The following is a 23,000-nucleotide window of genomic DNA, read 5'->3' as shown; positions in this document are numbered from 1 at the left end:
CCAGAGAAAGGGTTAGAGTGAGCTTTTTTTTTTTGGTCAACTAACTTTTTAGACATAATTAAAGAAAACAAACAAACCATTTCAATGCTGCTCAAAATCCTTGGAAAAAGGAATTCTACTAAAATCTCAAAGTTCAACACTTTAAGATGTTTTACTTGGAGAGCAGTCTGGAGGGAAGAAAAACAAGGCAGCGAAAGCTTGATGGATCACAACCACCTATGCTGCTAATTTGCTAATGGAGATGCTGCATATGCAAGAACTGCAGAACTGGGGATTCTCCAAAACTTGATGGTTTCCACTCAGTTGACTGTATACAAATCCTGTCGAATGCGGCAGGGCTACCTTCAGCTAAAATGATCATACCCATATAGCGCACATTTTTTGAGAATATACGAAAGCACTATTTTATCAACTCTGCAGAGAATGCTTTCTCTTTTGTATAGATTATGCTTTGCAAGGTAGGGTTTTTGAAGGAGCTCTTCTTCAGCCTCCATCCATCCATCTGGGGTTGTTTTTTCCCCCCTGTCCCCCTTCCTATAATTGCCCAAAATTTTAGGCAGCTTCCCCAGTTCCCTCCTTGCACCCTTTTCCAAGAAACCCATCCAGTCAGGGAGGTTACCCCCAACGTTGAAGAGCTGAGTGCTGAGTCACCCATTGTGAAAGAGGACTGGAAAAACTTTTGCTGAGTAATGAATTAGTGTTGGATCCCACAGATATGAGACATACAACTAGGGGAGGAGAAGAACAAACTTGGGTTGAATGAGAGAGAAGTGGGTACAAAATGCTGGGTGTGTGTAAGTTGTGTCATTTTGTTTTGTTCTGCCTGGAGGGAGGGGAGGTCACCTCTTGCTCCCAATATTCCTGCAGTCAGAAACTAGGGGCACACCCTCCTTTCCACAGGATGGGGGAGTGGAGTTTAGTCACCTGCCAATGACTAAAGGCCACTCGGTTTATGGGAATGGGGCAAGCCCTTGACAGCAACCCACCAACAAGCAATTGTGCTTTGTTTCCTACACAAGGGCAGTGGGGCATCAGGAGAAAGCCCAGTGCTTGGCACTCAGACTGGCCTGTGATGGAAGCGCCTTTCACAGTCGAGGCCAAAGGTCTGGTCCAAGGGAGTCATGGACAGGCAACTCTAGGGCAAAGACTGGGAAGTGCATGGGAGGGAGGCGAAAGAAATGAGAAGAAGAATGGGTCAGTTTCTTTCCTCTATCCCCACCCCTTTCCCCCCCCCTTCACCCCCCTTTCCAAATCTGGCATTTCAGCTTGAGACAGGGTGGGTTCACACACTCACCTCGCCTTGTCTCTTTGTAGGGGAGAGGAGGCAATCTGCAGGACCTCTCCTCCCCCTATGCCCCCCACACACACTCCCCCACCCCTCAGGGACTGGGCTAAGCTTTGTGGTTAAAGCTTTACACGTCAGAAAGGGAGGGGGGTTTAGAAGAAAGGTTGCACGAATTGTCTTCTCCAAATTAAAACATACACATGCTTACACACACGCACACATCCACATTTCAAAAAAAAAAATCCCACAACCAAACCCCAGCGAGTGGGATTGGCAAATGGGATTATTAATCCTGGCCCAGAATAAAGGAGGCAGGAGACTCCATGCAGACCCCATCGGCGAAAGGAAGCATCCAGGCACACACCTACCTTCAAGGGCCGCATCGGACTGGGGCTTTAACCAGATGGCGTGGAGAGCAGGTAGGACTCTGTGGTCCCTTTCTTCAAACCCCATCCAGAGGGCAACTTGCCCACTCTCTCCTCACTCAGAAACTAAAGGAAGACATTGGATTTTCCAATATTTGCTAGAAATCCCCCCCACACACACTTTTATTTATTATTATTTTTATAAAAAAATGACACTAGCAAAACTTGGAAGCATCCAGAGATCTAGAGAACAGGGTGGGGAGGAGTATGGTGGGCTGGCATTTCCTCTGGTTAGTTTTCAGAAAAACAACCCAAGAGAAGTCCCTTCCTTCTTTCCCTTTCAGAAGACCCCCACTGCTAGGACTTTTACCTTTCTCCTGTACCCCTCCCCGCTCCAAAGTTTGAAGAGCTGGAAGTGGGGCACCTCAGGCTGAGCAGCAAGCAGGAGGGGGGAGAGAACGAAGGGGTGCTTGTAGACAATGGTATCAAATACATTCTTGAAAGCAACCTGGTTCTGTTTAACACTTTAAAGTTTTTAAAAAGGCAGCTACTTTAAGAAGATTGTGCCTTTCTCATTCTTTCTTTTTTGCCTTCCTTTTCCCCTTTCTCTCTCTCTCTCTTTCTTTCTTTTTCTTTCTTTCACATTTCTGGACACCAATCAAAGAACAAATCACAGGAGGTGGAAGAGGAGAGAGAGAATGTGAGAGAGAGAGAGAGAGAGAGAGAGAGAGAGAGAGAGAGAGAGAGAGCGTGGTGAAAACTTTGCATACATACAAAACAAAGTACAGACAGCTATTCCCACCTAGCACCCAGCAAACAAAAACCAAAACAAATAGGGAAGGGGGGGAAGGAAGGAAGGAAGGAAGGAAGGAAGGAAGGAAGGAAGGAAGGAAGGAAGGAAGGAAAAGGAAGGAAGAAAGGAACGGAACCCGGGGCAGAGCCAGCCAGAGAGAAAGGGAAATTTTCACTCCGCGCTGGGATCTGCAGCGATCATTCGGAGCACAACCGTTGGTCTGCTAACCCGCCGTGTCGCCCCCAGCCCACACTCTGAGTCTACTATGCTATGTGTTGCTGGGGAGGGTTCAGGTAAGGGCTCGCATCTCGCTCCGTTTTGAGAAGGGTGGGGTGGGGGGTCTTGCTGTACGCCTTGTCTTTTTTTTTTCTTTCTTCCCAAACCGCTGCTGATTCTAATTTGATTTGATTAAAACGTCTGTCTGGCTTTGGGACTGATTTAAGACTTTCCCTCTACACCAGCCCCCCCCCCTTCTCTCTTTTTCATGTATGTTTGTGATTACTGAAAGTGCGGGAGGGGGGGGGGTTTAGAGAGGAGAAGGCAGTTTTAGCAAGGGAATATCATCCCAAATTGACAGAGGAAAATCAAAGTCACCAACGTTTTAGACAACAGCTCAATAGCCGCCCCCCCCACACACACACACCTCCATGGATTGAGTGAAATGCTTTCCCAAAACAGAAAGAAAGTTTGGTTACTAAAATAAAAAGATAGTTCATTCGTTTGTTTTTAAACAAAGAACGGGACAAGGAGAAGAAAAGCCACTCCAAAACACTTTTTTTTCCCCCCCAAACGAGGAAATGTCCTTCCCTGGGAGGGAATGGAAATGGAGGGGGGGGGAGATCGCAACTTTAGGAAGTGTCTGAATCTTTCTGAACGCTTTCTGTGAGCGGTTTGGAGTGTTGTTTTTGTTAGTAAAGTTTTAACATTTCAGCCCGGTTAGCAAAACTTTTCTCACTGCTACTTTGGGAAGGTTGAAAAGCTGGAAGAGAGGAAATTACTTAGAAGGAGAGTACTTTTTCCTGCAGGGTGTAATTTTTATAAGCAACGGGGTTTTTGTGTTTTGCAGACAATACCCCCAGGCTTTCTGGTAGAGGGGCTTGTGTTTAAATAAAATAGAAATGTAAAAAGAAACCTTAAAAGGTCAAAAGCAGTTTGTTTCCCCAACTGGCTCTTTTGACAATCTAATCATGAGATTTAGCAACGGGGCGACTGTTTTGCTCCCTAGAGAATTAGTTATTTAAAAAGAAAGGGCAAACGAGAAGTTGTGGTTGTTGTTTTTTTTAAAGGACACAAAACAAAAGTCTTTGGATTTTTATTTTTTTCATTCTGAATGTTGGAAAAGGCTGAGTAAGGAAACTGAAGGGGAAGATGCCGGAAAACGTGAGGCCAGCTTGGATTCATTCCTCCAGGAGCAGTCAGGCAAACCCAGAGCCTAATGAAGGAGAGACCAACTCTTACAGCTAGGTGTATGGATGCTGCCCATTGCCCCTAGGGATTCTCTTCAGCCAGACGGTTCTGATCCTTGGCTGAGTTAGCTAGCAGAATTAAAGAAGAGAAGAAGAGACATCCAACTGATAAACGTTTACACCTCTAACACTCTCATTCGGCAGTTGCAAAAAGCAACCTGGGATCAAGGGTGTGTTTTTTTTCTTCCTAGGATAGACAAAATTAGGGGGAAATGTTCCTCAACAACATGCCGGCATGGCTAGACTCTGGGCTATTAAAGCTTTAACCCAGCTTTAGACCAACTTGATAGGAATGGAGTAGCAGAACAAAGAGTGGATCCTACAGTACGCTGGAAAAGCTACGAGGAAAGTTTCATGGAGGAAAGAGGTAAAAAGGGACTAGGTCCTAGGAAAGGGCATAATTTTTCATAAGCAACACCTTCTCTTTACTGGCATGCACACATACGTGCAAGATTATTCAAGTGTGCACGCAGCTATGTCCAGTCAGACAAAAAGACACCTTTTACTAGTGAAATCTTCAGTTTTGGGCATGTAGTTTTTCACCCTGTGCGCTAGCACCATAACAGCCAACACAAGCTGTTGAGTCACGTGGGCTCTCTGGATTACAGGAACCTATGCAGCACATGGAAGAAAAGGTATGAGCCTTTTGTCCAAAGGGAGAACTTGTAGTTCTGTCTGAAACCGAGAAATACTATGGTTAGAAATCCAGTGTCCTAATAGAAAGCTAATTCTGTACGATACACCTAAACTGAAAGCCTATCTAGCCAAATACTCAGCTTTATATATGTGAACAGCCTTATCAAGAAAGTGCATATACATACTCCAAACGTGTATATACCACATCAGTATTTCCTTTCTATGCAGCAGTATTTATCTTGCTGCTGAGAGATGACAGGAAAGGAGGCTCCCACCATTGGTTTAGCATGATGATGATGATGATGATGATGATGATGATGATGATGATGATATCCAGTCGTGTCTGATTGTCAGCTGCCGCCTTACTTAGAGGTGCAAGCTGAGGCAGGTCTGACCCTGACTCTCGGCGTTTCTATGGACCAGGTTTTCCCCACATCTTTTGATCTTGCACTACTTCTTTGAGTTTTTCTATGTTCTGGCTGGTGTCAGCTTTGATGGTGACTACCATCAATTTGGCAAACAAACTGAGGATATATCAACACTTTGAATGGATTTGAAGTATAGAGAGAAAATGACTACTGTACAATTGAAGAACTGTTTTGGTGTAAAACGCATTTGATGCTATTGTCCAATGGTTTGGAGAGATATTGGCATCTGGATTTCAAAATGAACATGAATGTCATATGTATAAGGAATGGGAATGGTAGCACCAGGCCCTGCTCCAAACTGAAGTGGGGAAAACATCTAAAATGCATGAGAACTGCAGGAATCTGCATAAGATCAGACCTTGTTCATCTCACAGGCCTCTCTCTCACCCAGCCTATCTGAGTCTCCACATGGCTATTTAAAATTAACAAAGAGGCAGAATGTAAACAATCAGTGTCAGGACAATCAGATACATGACAGGAAGCAGACTAATTCATACAGTCTGTCCTATACAGAGATCTCTGTACAGTTCTTCCAATACTCTGACACAGATATTGCTTCATACTCCAAATGAAGGCTGCCAGGACTGTCTGGAAACTGTAGATTTAGGTCTGTGGACAATGTATTCCTGCATGTATTTTATCACGTTGTAAGTAATTCAGAGTAGCATTGGATAGTGAGATGGACAGTATATAAATTTCATAATAAATAAATAGAAAATCTATCCTCCAAGCAGTGGTGGGGAAGCCATAAGTATAGTCTGATCCACATCCTAGGTGGCCAAACTTAAGAACAGAATCTTTGCATACCCATCACCAGGGTATCACAATGAATTGTGAACAAATGTCTAAAAGTGTCTCCACTTTTGTATCTCCCAACCTTTGAAAACAAATTTCCTTTGCTTAGATATAAAAATTGGGGCAAAATGTATACCACATGGTTAAAACAGATGAGACTGCCAAAACTTAATAAACTGTTTCATGGGCCAGATCTGACACATAATTAGGCACGCTCTGGGAAGAGGCCAATGCTTTTTCTATGAAGTACCTCCTGTGCTTTTTATTAATTCCATCAATGGGGTGACTAGCATGAACAGGAATGATGCCATGGCATTTACACAGAGAAAGCAGCACACCTAGTCTTCAAATTTAGAGTCATCCAGATGTTCTCCTAATACCCATAGTTTCTGTTGTATGTAGGTGTTCTGAAAACATTCTTAACAAAATTCAATTTGTAGAACTAATCTAGGAAAAACTCACTTTCCCTTCCAAGACCACAAGACGTATAACATGCCTACACAATAATTCTGTGGCCACAATTATTTTAGCTTCTTATGACCAAGATCAGGTAAAAGCTTCACTTTTATATAGCCCAGGATCTGGGAGCAAGGGTCCAGTACAAAAATCCTGATGACTAGTATAACTGTTCCTATCAAGCTCTCTGTTAGTTTTCTTATAGATAGCTAGAAGAAGCCAGGATTATAAAAAGCCAGTTTCTTACAAGAAGATACTCCCTGGTTCCTGAAAGATAAGAATAGTTAGTTCATTCTTGGACAAATATCAAGTGCAACTTGTTAGGCCACCTGTGATCCACTTTTGTAGGTGAAATGTGATCCCTAAGGTGTCATCAAGGGGAGAAAAAAGATGGATGTCAGGAAGACAAACAGCCTCAAGATGACAACATTGTTAAACCAACACTGGAAAGTTTTTAAAGTGCAGAGAGGCAGATGTGGCAAAGCAAAGCAAGGGAGTCCAAATGATAGGCCTTGCCTAACTAGGCAAGGATGGGTGGCAGAGACAGAGGAAAGCCTATATCACAGGTAGGAATCGCAAATCTATATTAAGCTGGGTCATGGGCAAGAGGCCGTTTGGATGATAGCCCAGAAGATGTGGAACAATTAGTCACTGGAACTTACTCAGAGAGAGATATCTGAGGTCTCGAACAAAAGGCAACATGGTACGTACCCTGACTATATATGGGAAAATCAAGCTCAATTTTGACCACACTGAATTGCAGGCAACCAAGGAGGACAGTCTCACGAGGCCTTGAGGAGAAGCCAAGAGAACAGAACACAAAGGTGCCGGTGGGGGGGGGGGACGCACACAATTGTCTGAATGTAGTAATAGTAACCCAAGAGAACAGACAGGGGAGAGGAACCCCAGAAAAGAACCCCAGAGTTGCTGGCGAGTTTGGTCCCCAAAGAGGGGATTGAAGGGGTACTATTTTTGGAGGAGTACTCTGGAAAGGGGCTGGAACTTCTGCAGGACATTTGCAGAGAAAAGAAAAGAAATGGGTCTTAAATTATTAAATGAATTTGGTCTGCAGAGAAGGAATTCCACAACAGTAGAAGGAGAGCCATCATTACTTTCTTTCCATAAGATTTTTCCTCCCCAGGCTAGGCTACCGCCTTGAGATTTCCTAGTGGTCTCCCATTGAAGAACTAACCAGGATGATGGTTTTGGTTAGCTTTTCTGAGAGGATGATGGCTAGCTAAGTGCTGCCACCTGTTGGGAATCTACTCCAGAACAGCAAGGGCATTAAAACAACTCATTTTCTTGTGGAAGCTTTCTCAGCTCTGTACTTTCCAACTTACAGCAAGGCAATTTCCTGCTTTTTAAAGTGAAGTGAAATAATGGCGTGAAGCCTCCATTGACTTGCTGCACATATTAAGAAACCCACGGCAGATTTTTAAAAGCAAAGCAGAATGAGGTAGAATCCTTAACTTGATGTTATCCTCACTTTTAAAAGAAAAAAAAGCCACCTCCTTCCAATCTATAGCCTCCAAAAAGACAGTTTGCTTTCTATAGAAACTAGAACACAAGATATCCCCCCCAGTCTAATGTCTAATCCATAGTGTTGGTTTTATTCTCGATATAAAGCAGTGTTTCTCATCCTTGGGAACTTTTAAGATGTTTAGTCTTCAACTCCCAGGATTCCTCAGCCACCATGGCTCACTGGGGAATTCTGGGAGTTGAAGTCCACATCTTAAAGTTGCTAAGGTTGAGAAACACTGATATAGATAGATCATGAAAAGGCTGGCCCTTACTCATTTAGCTTGTAATAATGGGAGGATCTATTTAGTGCAAGCAGGCCTTGTGTATTCTTGTGCTCTGGCATACAACTACTTATGTCAAGAGATGGTTATGCCTGTTGGCTCTTCCTTCTGTCTGTAATCTCTTCTGTAGATCTTTAGAGTTAATCTACATATCCAGCTGTGAATCCCTGTAAAAGCATTTAGAATACCAGAGTGTCTGTCAATTCACTATGCTAGATAGAAAGGCCCCTAATGAAGATTTCCCCCCAGCGTTCTTTGAACAAGGTCATCGCAAATTCCCCTGCCATTCTTTTCACAAGTACTTTGAAATTCCATGTGCTCCTGCCAACCCCTTAGTTTCTCCCAGGGAATTTGCAATAAAGAGAAAAGTCCACAATAAAGGGCATCAATTTGCCTTAATCTTCCAACTCTTGGAGAGTTTTCAATCAGGAAAATCCAGAAAGCACCTCCGAAATTTCCATGTCAAAGAATCCGCTGCATCCCAAAAGGAAAAAAAAAACGTCCATAGATGCCTTCAGCTCTTTGTATTGACTGCCTGCTTCATAGCTAGATAGTTCACCTGGTTAAGATTGTGTGTGCTTGATCTAAAGGAGGTCATTGCTAGCTCTTGTTTGCACATGCCTCAAGTAACCAAATGGGCACTAGAATTTTAAGTTTAGTCATTTTTCTTCTGCTTAGGATTAATAAATGGTGGTTTTATATCAAATCACATTGTACAGAGGGGCTTCTCCTCAATGTGGCTTCTGCCCCTTCCCCCTCTTGGCTTTGAGAAATTTGGATTTTCCTCTTGCCCCGCCTTCTAGCCTTGATACTCTTGGAAGCTCACATCACCCTGTGGTTTCAGACTAAGCTGGTCAGATTTAGTTTCAGGAGAGCTCAGCTCAGTGTTTACTTCAGCTCCGCTGGCTTCTGCATTGAACTATAGAGAAAGGCACTTATGGAGCCTTCCTGCAAGAAAGCAGTCAATTAAACAGGGCCTCAATTTGTTACTGTGGCAGAGGACAGTTTTGAGGCTGTGCAGGCCTCTTCTACTCTAAGTTTATGCAAAGTAAATCCCACTGAGATGAAGAAAGCTTACCTCCAAGCAAGCATGGGAATGGGTTTTATACAAAGCAAAAGCAGCCATCAGAGAACGCTTCAAAGAAACATCACTATACTCTCAATTGCTTCCCAATCCCTGAACTGCTCTCTGTCCTTTGTTATCAGTCCGTGCTTCCAATCAGTACTTCATTCCTAAGAATGAAGCCTTGCTATAAAATCTGGTGCCAAAATCTGGTAACCCTTCACCACATGCAGCAATTGAAATAAAGTGTTTCCTTGCAGCGTTTCAACACGTGGGCTTGTTCTCTGCATGCTTGAGGTCTTTCATCCAGAACAGTTGCTTTCCTTCAATGGAAATCCATCATATGTCACACTGCAGGAAGCCTCTTGTTATACACAGAATGAGATGCTAAGCACACTGAGTAGAAGTAGGGCTGCAACCCTAGGCTCATTCTTCCCAGATTTAAGCCTCTACGGGGAGACTAACACTCAATAAAATGCAAAGCCTTGCAAGATACGTTCCACCGAACTCAGTATAATTTACCACTGAGTAAGCACACAATGGGATGCGGTGGCTCAGTGGGTTAGGACGCTGAGCTTGTCGATCAGAAGGTCGGCAGTTTGGTGGGTCGAATCCCGAGTGCCGTGTAACAGAGTGAGCGCCTGTTACTCGTCCCAGCTTCTGCCAACCTAGCAGTTCGAAAGCACGTAAAAAATGCAAGTAGAAAAATAGGGACCACTATGCTGGGAAGGTAACAGCGTTCCGTGCGCCTTTGGCATCTAGTCATGCCGGCCACATGACCACGGAGACGTCCTCGGACAAGCGCTGGCTTTTCGGCTTTGAAACGGAGATGAGCACCGGCCCCTAGAGTCGGAAACGACTAGCACGCATGTGCGGGGGAACCTTTACCTTTACCTTTTTAAGCACACAATAAGAATAGCCTACAGTTTCATTCCCAGTCTTTGGGTTACGTTCAGATTGCCTCCTTTCAGGTTCTGCAGGCCTACCATGATGTTCTTATACTCTCAACATTTACTATCTCACGTATCCTTGGTGGAGCAGTGGGCTAATGCCTCCTTAAGTAACACCAGCTGCCTGCAATTAGTGCAGGTTCGCATCCCACCAGGCTCAAGGTTGACTCAGCCTTCCATCCTTCCGAGGTAGGTAAAATGAGGACCCAGATTGTTGGGGGCAATAAGCTGACTTTGTAATAATGCCGCTTGGGGGTGTGTGAAAGCCCTAATAAGCAGGCATATACATAGAATGAAGGCTACCGCTAAGCTTGTAAGCCGCCCTGAGTCTTCGGAGAAGGGCGGGATATAAATGGAATTAAAATAAAAAATAAAAAATAAAATAAATCCTTTCAGCATTGATCTGGAAGGTGCAGAGGGAGGTGGGAAGGCGTTTGTCATTTTCTTTATATTGTAGAACTGGAACCGTCACTCTTCCTGACCTGCATCCATATCTAAAGTTATCTTTGCATTATGTAGTCTAGATATGACCTCCAGGGCTACTGGGCACACTCGGTAGCCCTGCTTCACAAGTTTCGAGCTAAGAAAAGCTTCGTTGCATTGCTTTCAGTTGTAGATATGAGACTAGTCCAAAAAGGATCTCTTCACAATCTTGTCTGATGTAACTTTTGTTTTTCACTGTCAAGGAACTGTAATGTAGTATCTACATATTCTGTGGCATGGCACAATATTAAGAGCACACTTGTTTAGCTTTAGCGCATCTTGCTTCCCTATTTTCTGCCATTCTCTTTTGTATATTGCTCTGCAAGTAAATCGGTGAGGCTAAGCATATAGCTAAACGACTTCAAAAGCAATTTGTATATTCATCTGGTGTTATGTCACTTGTATTTGATCCCTCAGCCCTCCGACCCTTAGTGCGGTGTTTCTCAACCTTAGTAGTTTGAAGATGTGTTGGCTGGCTGGGGAATTCTGGGAGTTGAAGTCCACAGGTTGTAAAGGGCCATAGTTGCCCACCCCTGCTTTTTTCTGACCACGTTTGTCTTCATATCCCTTGCAACAATTCTCTATTCTGGGCACATTTCCCCTTCGCTGCAGCTGTTGATATGTAGGTGGTTATTGATGGTCCTCCGTTTGATCATGGGCTGTAAATATAATATATTCACTAAGGTTGAAATCTTATACATATTTATCAGGTAGCAAGTTACCCTGGAATCAATGACACTTCATCCCAAATGTGATTAGAAAATTCTCACTTAAAAATCTGCTGGAAGATCTAATAAAGGTTTTCTTATTCTTAGCAGCATCTTGGCATATCTTCAGTATGTTATTATTACATAAACAGCTGGAAATACCTCAGTAGACCATATTAATCTACAGAAATCTTCTGTTCATCTAGGAATTTCCGGGCACCTCATTCAGTTTCACACTTTTTCTGTTCCTTGTCACTATCCACTTTACCCACCTCTCCTGGAGCAATACAGCTTACCTCAGAATGGAAAAATCCTTACAAAGCACAGCCTCTGTCTGGTTAATTTCACTGTTTTTCCCCCTCTTTGCATAGCCTTGACTCTGTCATTGATGCAAACAAGCCTTTCTGGCTGCTTGGGGCTCCCCAGTATCATCTGCAAACCCCTCGTTTGCTCAGCCTGCAACGACTTTGTGAGAACAAAACAGATCTAAGGACAATATGCAACTAACAACAAACCATCTCGTTCCAGCCCACCAGCTCCCTTTGGGGTTTTCCAAAAATTTACAAAATGAGTGGACAAGTATTTTCCCAGTCTAGGGTCTGCAAAATGAGAATAAATATAGACCACAGTGAAATATAGACCACAGTTGGTTGGCTTTGAAAGTGAAACTGGTAATAAAAGCATTTGGCCAATGCTGCTGATTCCCTGTGAGGGTCCAGGTGCTAAAAACAAATGCCATATCCTTTGCAGTGTGCCATAGACAGATAGAAGACCTCCAAAAGATTCATTAAGTAACAACCCATCATAATTAATATATATCTGAGGACATGGCTCGTTGGTAAAAGTTTGGGGCACTCCAAGGAGCATGCATGTAACATCTCTGCTGCATGAGCAGCATTGGACAATATTTTGTTTCCGGGGACAATGCAAGGTGTTGGTTATCACCTTTAAAGCCCTTCACGGCATGGAACCAGAGGAACCGTCTGTCTCAATTACATCAACCCATCTGATTCAATCAGGCAGGGAGGATCTGTTAGCCTATAGAATATCTTATCCCCAGAGATGAGTTTGGCCCCCACTCTTTTGGCCTTGTAAGTATTAAAACGAGAGAGCGTTAAGACCATTTCTACCAACTGTCATGGGATTTGAAGAGTACACAGCCCTGGCTGGGGCTGGCGGCTGGCTTGAGAGCGCTTGCTCTAAATTTTTAATTTGCCTTTTAACTTTGCTTTAATTTCATTCTTCATTTTGTTTTAATTCTGTTTTTAAGATTATTTCTTTTATATGGTTTTATCACTTGTATCTAAAACCACCCAGAACTGCTTGCATAGTGAGATGTGCAGTGTCTACATTTGATAAACAAAAGATTATGTATTACACATGTTATAATGATCCTTGATGGCCTTTATTCCATCTTCATGAGCTTTTTTAAAGGAGCATCAAAACGTTTGCAGAGATGGCATCTGAATTTAAGATATGCAGGACAGAACTATTTCCCAAGTGGCCAAGGGACATTGGACATTTTACACTGCGAGGCTCCTTTTGGCTCTTAGAGAAATCCCTGCATTATACTCTGCACAAGCAAGCATACTTCTGAGGTTTCTTTGCAACCACCATATATTAAAAGCACATTTTGAATCAAGCAGAGTAGGATAAGGATAAACAACCTTAATGAACTATGTTTTTATTGCTAGGCCTTTGTAAATGAATCTTTTTCTCACCTAAAATTATCCTGGAAACTCGAAAAATGATAACATTTCTTTCAGTGTGCCACACATCCTAAATTTTCCAAAATAATCTTTGACCTATTTGGAAAGCTTCAGGCTGGGAAAGGATGTACTGTACTATGTTCTAAATTGGAAGCCTTCTTTATTAAGACATCAGGCTTTCAATGCGCAGCACGCCTAGAAAATAGGATTAGAAAGAAAACTTTTAGCATGTTCCAATGGTTTTGTTCAGTGAAGATTAAGGACTGCTAGTAATTTGTCTTGCCTCAGTAGAATTTGTCCCAAGAACTACAGTTTCCTTCTAAAAGTTCTGTTCCTCTTATGTCTCTATCTCATGTATAAGTAATTCTCTCTTAACGACTGATTGCTTTACAGCAGTTCAAAGTTATGACAGCTGCAGGACGGTGCTTTATAGTCTGTAAAACACCCTCAGCCATCATCAATGGTTGTGATATCCCCCTTGTGGTCATGTGACTGCATATTAGGCAGATCAACTTTACAATTGGTCGCAGCAGCAATTCACAGTCACATCACTGTGATTCACATTTTTTTTCTGGTTTCCAATAGTTGTTGCTGGTTTCTGGCAAAAATGCTCATTCAAAAGAATGGGTTTGCTTAATACCACCATGAAAAAGGCTAGAAATTATTTCTAGTCATATGGGTGCCCTAACTTACAACCAAAATGACTTACAACTGTAGTACTGGGCTCAGCTATGATAGTTAAGTCAAGGGCTTCCTGAATGAATTGACCCCCTCCATTTTAATTTTGGTTCTCCCTTTTCCTTTCCAACTATCTATGTGCAACTAAAACATCCTTCTGATGACTCTTGATTATTCTCAGAGTGTATAACTTCTGTATAACTTTATATACTTTATATAAACTTCTTTATATATTCTTGTACGTTTTATGTAACACAGATTTCAATAACTGTGGCTTTATCTTTCTAACACACTGAATATACCTGCTTTTTACAAAAGACCTTGGGTAAACTGGGTGTCATGACTATCAGCTTTAGCCTTGGTCAAGTTCAACTAAGCTACACTTAATTGATAAATGCTTTGAGGAGCCAGGAGCCAGAGAACAACATGTGAATCTAGTTCTATCTCTTACCCTCATATTATATGCCCACTGCATAGTTGTATTAGATTAATTAAATCTATCTCTGTTGAATGGAAAAGTGCTTAATTGCTCTCAAGGTACTGGTGTGGCAGTTGCCCTCTGAACTCCAGTTGTACTCCTGGCCCAATCTTCTCAGCCTAGGCCAACTTTCCCCAACCTGATATATTTTTTTCAGATCTATCACTCTTTACAACCTACAGTTCTAACCAGCAAAGCCTGGCTGGCGTAGGTGAACAATCCAATCCTGTGTCTCATTTTTCCTTGCTTTCTTGTATGACAAACACTTGGTGCAGATGCAAAATTCTTTTTCATCTGGCTGGGGGGGGGTGGCATTCTCTTCTCTGTAGGATGAGGGCAAAACATAAACCTGTATCAATGCATTACTGTAAGTGCTCTCTCCAACCTTAACAACACTTCTGTCGGAACATGTAGAGTTGGAGCGGCTAAGATTACACACATGTAGATCAACTCGCTCTTTCTTTCTTTTTTTTACTACAGCCACCAAATGGAGCCAGGTGCAAAACACGTTGAATAAAAGGGATTAAATGAACTCCGCAGAGGTCCTGGTGCTTCTGTCTATAAATATCCATTCCGTTTCCCTAAGCTTTCTTTATTTCAAGGGAAGGGATTTTGTGATTGAAATCGCACATGAGTTAGAGATGCTGCTCATCTATGGTAAAACTCTCAGATCCAGCTGCAGCTTTACTCTACTGATACGTAAGATTAAGCTGACAACCTGCCATCCAAAACAACTTACAAAAAGAAAATACAAATTTTCTTTTAACTACCCATGCACAGAGTTACATTGTAGAATCATTTTTTCTGTTTCATATATCCATGGGCAACTAACACAAACTAAAAACATGCACGTTTATTTAAAGATAATTTGCCTTTGCCTGCCAGCCAACATTAACAGCATCCGCACATGCAGACAAAGAATTTGAGAGGCAGCACTGTCCGGTGTATAATTCCTTAGGCTGAAGTCCTACCTGTGAAGCGTCTTACATCATAACTCTCATACAGGCTAGGATTCTGTATTTTCTGCAAAGAGGCAGGTAGCTTAGTGGCATAAGGTTAGGAAAATCAGCAGAAAGAACCACACAAGACGAATCATGCTGCAATTCCTTTGATTTTACTAGGCTGGAACAGGAAGCCAACAGGGAGCGTCATGTGGGCATGATGCTGACGATTGCTCTCAGTTGATAGTAAGTGTGTTTGAATTCTGTTGGAATTGCTTCACAGTACACATGTAGAAGATTGGTCTCTAGATTTTACAGAAGAAACGTGATTTGTTACTCCAAGTGATGTGGTGTTTTCATCCTGCTCGAGTTGTTTGTTTCTTTTTTTATGAGGTTTATTATTTTAAAATAATTTTGGAAGAGGACATTCAGTTTTAATTCAAGGAGGAGATGCTTTTGGGGACATAGCTTATTTCAGCAAATAGTGCAAAGGGTTGAATAAGTAATGTAAAGTAAAAGTAAAGAAGTAGCATCAACCACCGGAAATTTCAATAGATATATCTGAAATTTCTGGGCAACAAAATAGAAGTGGTTTTCTACTGCTTGGTTCCAGGAAAGGCCAAGACATTTCCAAGCCTATCCCTGACGTTTCCTAATGGCCTTCCATCCAGGGATCAAGGTGGCCCAACCCTGCTTAAATTTTTTTGAGATCTGATAGCATCTCTGGTGTTATAGGTTCTGGGGAAAGCCAGAACCAGAAAGGAAAACTGGTTGTTTTTCAGTCTCATAGATTTCCTGCCTGAATCCATTGTTTCTTATTGTCAGTACAGTAGGTGATGTTCAAAAAGACAATTACAAATAACTGCCAAACAGGCTAACAGTAAACAGCCCAACCAACCAAAGAACCTCCAAGACCACTCCCTCATAGGGCAGACTACTAGGATATAAACTGAGGGCAAACTCCACTCCTTACTAGCACTGATGATGTGGCCTGGCTTGGGTAATGAAACATCCCCAAGAAAGAAAAAAAGATCTTCCAAAGGACAATTCTTCAGCTACTTTAGAATTGTACCAGCCATTCCTGCATGCTTGCTTTTCAGGGAAGGGGAGCTACAGGCAGGCTATCTTTGCTAGTTACTCACAACTAGTTTGCAGGTGGCTGATAAACTGTTAATGGGCAAGCCTTAGTGCAGGGGTGTCAAACTCAATTTCATTGAGGGCCGCATCAGCATTGCGGTTGCCCTCAAGGGGCCGGGTGGGTGTGGCCTGGGTGGGCATGGCCTACTGGGTGGGCGTGGCTAGAGTGCGTATGGCCTGCTGGGTGGGCGTGGCCAGCTCTACATCATTCGCATCAAGGGTGCCTATGGGGGCCTGGGCAGGAGTGGGACAGATCTGGGGGGGTCTCTGGCAGAAGGAGGGTCTCTGGGCCAGAGCCAAGGCAGTGGGGGCCGTTCCCTCACTGTTTCCAGGATGGCTTCGCGGGCCACATGAAACTACTTCGCGGGCCAGATCCGGCCCCCGGGCCTTGTGTTTGACATGTCTGCCTTAGTGTGACACAAATGGTAAACTCAGGAAAAAGCCCTGGAGGTGCAGCCTGGCTAAAGCCAAGAGTTCAAAAGGTGAACAACACTTTAGGCAGATTCTCTACTGTAATGCCTCAAAGATGTTTTTCACAGCTTTTTCTGCATGTTGTACAGATACAGGGAGTTTTCATTTAGTGACCGTTCAAAGTTACAACAGCACTGAAAAAAGCAACTTATGACCATTCTTCACATTTACAACCGCTGCAGCATCCTCATGGTCACGTGATCAAAATTTGGACACTAGGCAACTGGCTCATATTGATGATGGTTGGAGTATCCCAGGGTCATGTGATTACCTTTTGCTACCTACTGACAAGCAAAGTCAGTGGTGAAGCCACATTCACTTAACAACCGTGTTACCAACTTGACAACTGCATTGATTCACTTAACAACTATGGCAAGAAAGGTTGTAAAATGGGGAAAACAACAACTGTCTTGCTTAGCAGCAGACATTCTGGGCTCAGTTGTGGTCATAAGTTGAGGACTACCTGTATAACAGGGCTGTTCTTAGGTTAAACTCCTTTAAGTGTAAACTGTATATGCCATGATGTCATATATGAAAAACACACTATTAACAGGAAGAGGCAGCCATACAGAATGTAATCCTCTTCAAACTTTCTCCCCACCCAGCTCTGCTCTAAAGTGGATAAGATTATGCATATATTGGTGTGGGATTAGTTTGGAATGTAAGGCTTAGCATTTATAAAATGTTATGTGGTCTCAAAGATTGCTAATTGCTATTTTGTGCATTAAATCCATATTTGACTTTCTTGGAGTACTTAGAATTCTTTTTGTTAAGTTCTCACTAAAAAGGAAGGACAATTCTTCCTAAACTTTGCCTTGCCTTTTCTCTATATGAGATCACCCATCCCATACACTGAGGCAAATGGAAACCAAATTCTCTCAAGTCCCAGAGTCAGTTTCTGCCTTGAACTTATCGTGACTTATCCACAGAGCACCTGAATCCTCAGTAATCATTGCAGGTGGGGACTGAGAAGAAAGGTATTGTTGGACCTTAATCTGACATTACTACCTAACTGCAAATGTAATCAGTGCCCAGTTCTATCCTGTTTGTCCAGTCTGTCCTTCTCCTTCAGCTCCACATGGTTTTATTTGATAATGGACATTTATAACTACTTTTCACTCACTTAGGACCAAGCCAAGCAAAAAAGGCACACTTTTAGGATAATCATGGTGTGGAACCACAGAATCAAGATGATCTTGAAGGCTATTTAATGCAACCTCCTTTTCAAACTAGAGCATCTTCATGATTAGTTGCTCTGGCGTTAGTAGAAGAGTGTCCAGCTTCTGCTTGAAGGGAAAACCTTCGTGTGCATCCTCGACTCTGTCTATGGCATTCCCTTGATCTATTAAACCTAATAACTCTGTCAAAAAAATAATCTGCCATAATTTGTTAGTGATAGACCTTGCTGCTCCTGTTAATTGTAGCATGCTTATCCAAGTGTTCATAAACATGCCATGCTATTAAAAATTTCTTTGAGGACTTTGCTCAATACACTGTAGCTATCAAGTCTGTACTTTCTGAGTCCTCCCCCTTCTTGAAGATGCAGACATTTGCTGTCCTTCACGTGGGACCTTACCATGATGGTAGGAATTCTCAAAGAACAATGAGAGTGGTTCTGCAATACTTCTGCCAGTTCCTTTGGTACCCTGGGATGTAATCCATCTGGCCAAAGAGCCTTGAATTCATTTCAATTAGCTAAACCTGTCTTACCCGCTTCAAGTCTGTGCTAAGCTGCAATTTCCTTTTCTTCCACATCTCTTCTCACAGAAAAGTAATAATAATAATAATAATAATAATAACAATAATAATAATAATAATAATAATAATAATAATAATAAAATTTGGAAGGGACCTTAGAGGTCATCTAGTCCAACCCCCTGCTCAGGCAGGAAACCCTATTCACAGCTTCTGGAGGCAGGTTGTTCCACTGGTTAATTGTTCTAACTGTCAGGAAGTTTCTCCTTAGTTCTAGGTTGCTTCTCTCCTTGACTAGTTTCCATCTGTTGCTTCTTGTCCTGCTTTCAGGTGCTCTGGAAAATAGCTCGAGTCCCTCCTCTTTGTGGCAGCCCCTGAGATATTGGAACACTGCTATCATGTCCCCCCTCGTCCTTTTCTTCATTAAACTAGACATACCCAATTCCAGCAGCTGTTCCTTATATGTTTTAGTCTCCAGTCCCCTAATCATCTTTGTTGCTCTTCTCTGTACTCTTTCTAGAGTCTCAACATCTTTTTTACATTGTGGTGACCAAAACTGGATGCAGTATTCCAAGTGTGGCCTTACCAAGGCATTGTAAAGTGGTATTAATACTTCACGTGATCTTGATTCTGTTCCTCTGTTAATGCAGCCTAGCACTGTGTATTGGCTTTTTTGGCAACTGCAGCACACTGCTGCCTCATATTTAAGTGATGTCCACTAGAACTCCGAGATCCCTCTCACAGTTACTACTATTGAGCAAGTACCCCCTATACTATACCTGTACATTTGGTTTTTCTTGCCTAAATGTAGAACCTTACTTTTTTCACCATTGAATTTCATTTTGTTAGATAGCGCCCAGTGTTCAAGTCTGTCCAGATCCTCCTGTATCTTAAGCCTGTCTTGTGGAGTGTTGGCTATTCCTGCCAGCTTGGTGTCATCTGCAAATTTGATGAGTTCCCCAGTTATCCCTTCGTCCAAATCATTGACGAAGATGTTGAAGAGCACTGGGCCCAGAACAGAGCCCTAGGGCACCCCACTACACACTTCCCTCCATGTAGATGCGGTTCCATTGAGGACCACACGCTGAGTACAGCCGGTCAGCCAGCTATGAATCCATCTGGTGGTGATTCTGTCTAACCCACATTTTTCTATCTTATCAAGTAGAAGGTTGTGATCTACTTTATCAAATGCCTTACTGAAGTCCAAGTAAATTATATCCACAGCATTCCTCTGATCCACTAATTTTGTCACTTGGTCAAAGAATGTAATAAGATTTGTCTGGCATGATCTGTTTTTGACAAACCCATGTTGGCTTTTAGTAATGACTTTGTTTGCCTCTAGGTGCTCACTGATTCGTTGTTTGATTATCTTTTCCAGAATCTTCCCAGGTATTGAGGTCAGGCTGATAGGTCTGTAATTTCCTGGATCCATTTTTTTCCTTTTTTGAAGATGGGAACTACATCAGCTCTTTTCCAATCCTCTGGTAGTTCCCCAGTGCTCCAGGATCTTTGAAAAATATAGTTTAGTGGTTCTGAGATCACATCTGCCAGTTCCTTGAGAACCTTGGGGTATAACCCATCTGGTCCTGGTGATTTGAACTCATCTAGAGTAGACAGGTGCTCACTTACCATTTTCTTGCCTATCTTAACGTGTTTCTATTCTGTTTTTTATGGCACTATTTTTGATATGTTGGTCTGATTTTTCCCTTTGTGTAAAGACAGATGCAAAAAATGAGTTAAATAGTTCTGCTTTCTCCCTGTTGCTTGTCACCTTCTTGCCACATTTACCCACTAATGGACCGATCATTTCCTTCACTTTTTTCTTGTTTTTTACATGTTGAAAGAAGCTTTTTTTGTTATTGTTGACTTTGGTCGCAAGCCTTAGTTCATTTTGAGCCTTAGCTTTCCTCACTTCATCTTTGCAGGCTCGGGCTATTTGCTGATATTCTGACTTAGTTATGTGCCCCTCTTTCCACTTTCTATACTTGTCCTTTTTATCTTTCAATTTGTCAGAGAGTTCTTTATGCAGCCACGCTGGTTTTTTTTTTGAGTTGTTATTTTTCCTCTTCATTGGTATTGTGCTAGACTGGGCTTTTATTATCTCGTTTTTCAAAATTTCCCAAGCTTCTTGAGTTATTTTCCCCTTGAGAATTCTCATCCATGGAATCCTTCCCAAGCCCTCTCTAAGTTTATTGAAATTAGCTCTCTTAAAGTCCAAGACTCTAGTTTGACTGTGTTCTATTGCTTGTGCTTCCATAATGTTGAATTCCAATATTGCATGATCACTTCCTCCCAAGGTTCCTGTGGCTTCAACACCTTCTATCATTTCATCTCTGTTAGTGAGAATTAGATCCAAAATGGCTAATCCCCTAGTTCCCTTCTCTACTTTTTGGGTGACAAAATTGTCTGCTAGTGATCAGCTAGGTGTCCATTTAAAAATCAGTCTTGACTTTTTGCTTATTAATGTGAAGGAGTTTCTGAGAATGGATATTGACAAACAGGGAGTTGTTGATGATGGTTAGAAGTATGTAGAAGAAGCCCTATGTGGAAAGATTCAAGGAACTAAATAACTTAACCCAAAGAAGATAAGATGAAGGAAGGGCACAATAACACACAGAATACATGAACGGCCATCACACAGAAGTGGGCAAAATTCTATTTTCAGGAATGGCCCTGCTGTATCTATATAGTCAAGCATTTTGTTCCCATCACCATCCACTTTTACATTTTTGTAAAGTCCAAATGTCCCAGTGCCTCTGTCAAACTCTGGTCTAGTTCACATAATGTTACTGATTTTATTTAGTCATTGTGCACAGTACTACAGTACTACAGCTTAGTGGGTTGTGCACATCCAGCTAATTGTGGAATATTCAAAAATCCTTGATTAACCATGGTTTTACATGTGAATCAAGTTGCTGATTTCAGCAACCAGCAAATGCAGTTAAATACATTCAAGACTGGCAACCGATCTGGAGCAGGGAATGCTTTGAAGGCAAACTGCTAACCCTACTCTGGAGAGCTGAACAGAGCCAAAATGGATAGTGTATAAATATAAAAGTAAATGCAAATAAAGTGAAGGAATGTTTTCCTTCCTTCCAGAACTTCAAATGCAATTTTGCAAAAATGGACATGAGCAAATTAACTTTGTTTGCTTCTAGGCTTTGTATGTGTAGAGGAATGTTAACACACTGGTGGTCCAAAACTACATCCTGACCTTGAACTGAGGGTTGAAATACTTCCATGGATCTGGATTAGTGAATTAGGATGACAGACAGTTGCTGGCAGGAACCAGGATCCTGGGAGCTTTTAGTTCTGGGAAATGATGGGAATTCCTTCACCATCCCATTCTATTCCATCCCATTCACATGCATGCACAGGCCAAAACTTTCCAAGAAATATGTCTGCTACATCAAAATGTTCTGCCAACAGACATGACCTTTCCCTATGTTTCATAAAGGTTTTGACGTCAGGAGCATCCATAGAATTTTTTGAGTCCAAATAGACCATTGTTTCTGCCTGGCTTCCTCTCTTTCCCACAAGGAATTGCTTCCAATCAGCTTCTCACTTGAGTCATGCTGCCTTCTGCCCATTCCTTAGGACGTTTCTTATCCCCAAGCTCAGCAATTAAGAGCCCACTTCTCAAGAGCAACCTGAGCTTGGAAACACTCTGGAACATAATACCGGGGCAACGTTTCCCATAAGTTCCCAATTTCCCCAGGTGGCTCCTTCCCCATCATGGAACCTGGGGCCACATTCTGGAATTGTCATCTCCCTCTCCTGTTTTCAGATGTAGGTTTGGTAGAACTGGGGGGGGGGGTTTATCGGGCCCTCCCTGCATGTAGATCTGTTTAGTCTGCGGCTCTGTAATAACCCTCTTCCTTCAGCACCACTGTAAACATCTGTCAGGGTCAATCTATCCCAGGGCTTAACCAGGCACAATCTCTGTTGCCTCCCCCCTCCCCGCTATTCTTGTTTATGCAAAGGCTTACTCAAGAAGTTGAAGTTGCGGGGGGGGGGCTTCACCCACTTGGGGTACAAGTCGCTTTCCCTCTTTTGTTTCCAGGTTGCCTGAATGCACCTTCCAACAATTGGAAAAGTTGCATCAGTAGATTCTTGTTATGCAGACCAGTGACTCATGATGCAGTAATGAGAAATCAAAGCCCTTGAGTGAATGAGCCATGCTTCCCAACCCCCACCCCAAGTTTGTTGAAATGCTGGCTGCAGAACATTTTGGCATAGATGTACCTTTCCATTGTGCTAATGGCAAATTCTGTATATTTCAACTCTTGCAAACTCCTCCATTGGCAGAAAAAGATATCACTTTCCTTGCTTTATAATGACAAACTATGTAATTTCCTGCAATCAAAGACAGCAGATGTTTACACTCAGATATCACCAATCCGTGGCCTCTTCTATACTATCTCAAATGAGTTTTTCCCTTCAAATACTAATTTTTAAAAACAGTGTTCTGGGTACTTACAAAAAGAGCAGGTGCTACTATCAAGTCAGTAGGAGTGATCCATGTGGTGGCATAGGATGCATACCTTTGTTTTGTAGTCAGTCTGTGGTGGACTAGCAGAATGGGAAAAGGAGATCTGAATACAAGCAGAATAATATTTCAAAACCTTTCTTTTATTCCTGGGAACTTGACAACATGTGCAT

The 23,000-nt window shown here is 42.3% G+C and overlaps 1 protein-coding gene across 1 annotated transcript in view; it reads left to right on the top strand.

Annotated features, from left to right (window-relative positions):
• Positions 1 to 1,562: 1,562 nt before the first annotated feature.
• The window catches only part of CLCF1 (cardiotrophin like cytokine factor 1), a gene marked incomplete at both ends in the record, with an annotated part of 58,518 nt that continues 37,080 nt past the window's right edge, over positions 1,563 to 23,000 (top strand). Inside the window, 2 exon segments of the mRNA XM_083350856.1 lie at positions 1,563 to 1,616; positions 1,618 to 1,704. Of these exon segments, the coding sequence (XP_083206982.1) occupies positions 1,563 to 1,616; positions 1,618 to 1,704 (141 nt within the window).

The sequence above is a fragment of the Vipera ursinii genome (genome assembly GCF_947247035.1).
Source record: "Vipera ursinii genome assembly, chromosome: 1".
Classification (NCBI taxonomy): domain Eukaryota; kingdom Metazoa; phylum Chordata; class Lepidosauria; order Squamata; family Viperidae; genus Vipera; species Vipera ursinii.
Note: the sequence above shows the minus strand (reverse complement) of the source record. Positions and strands in the feature narration are given on the sequence as shown.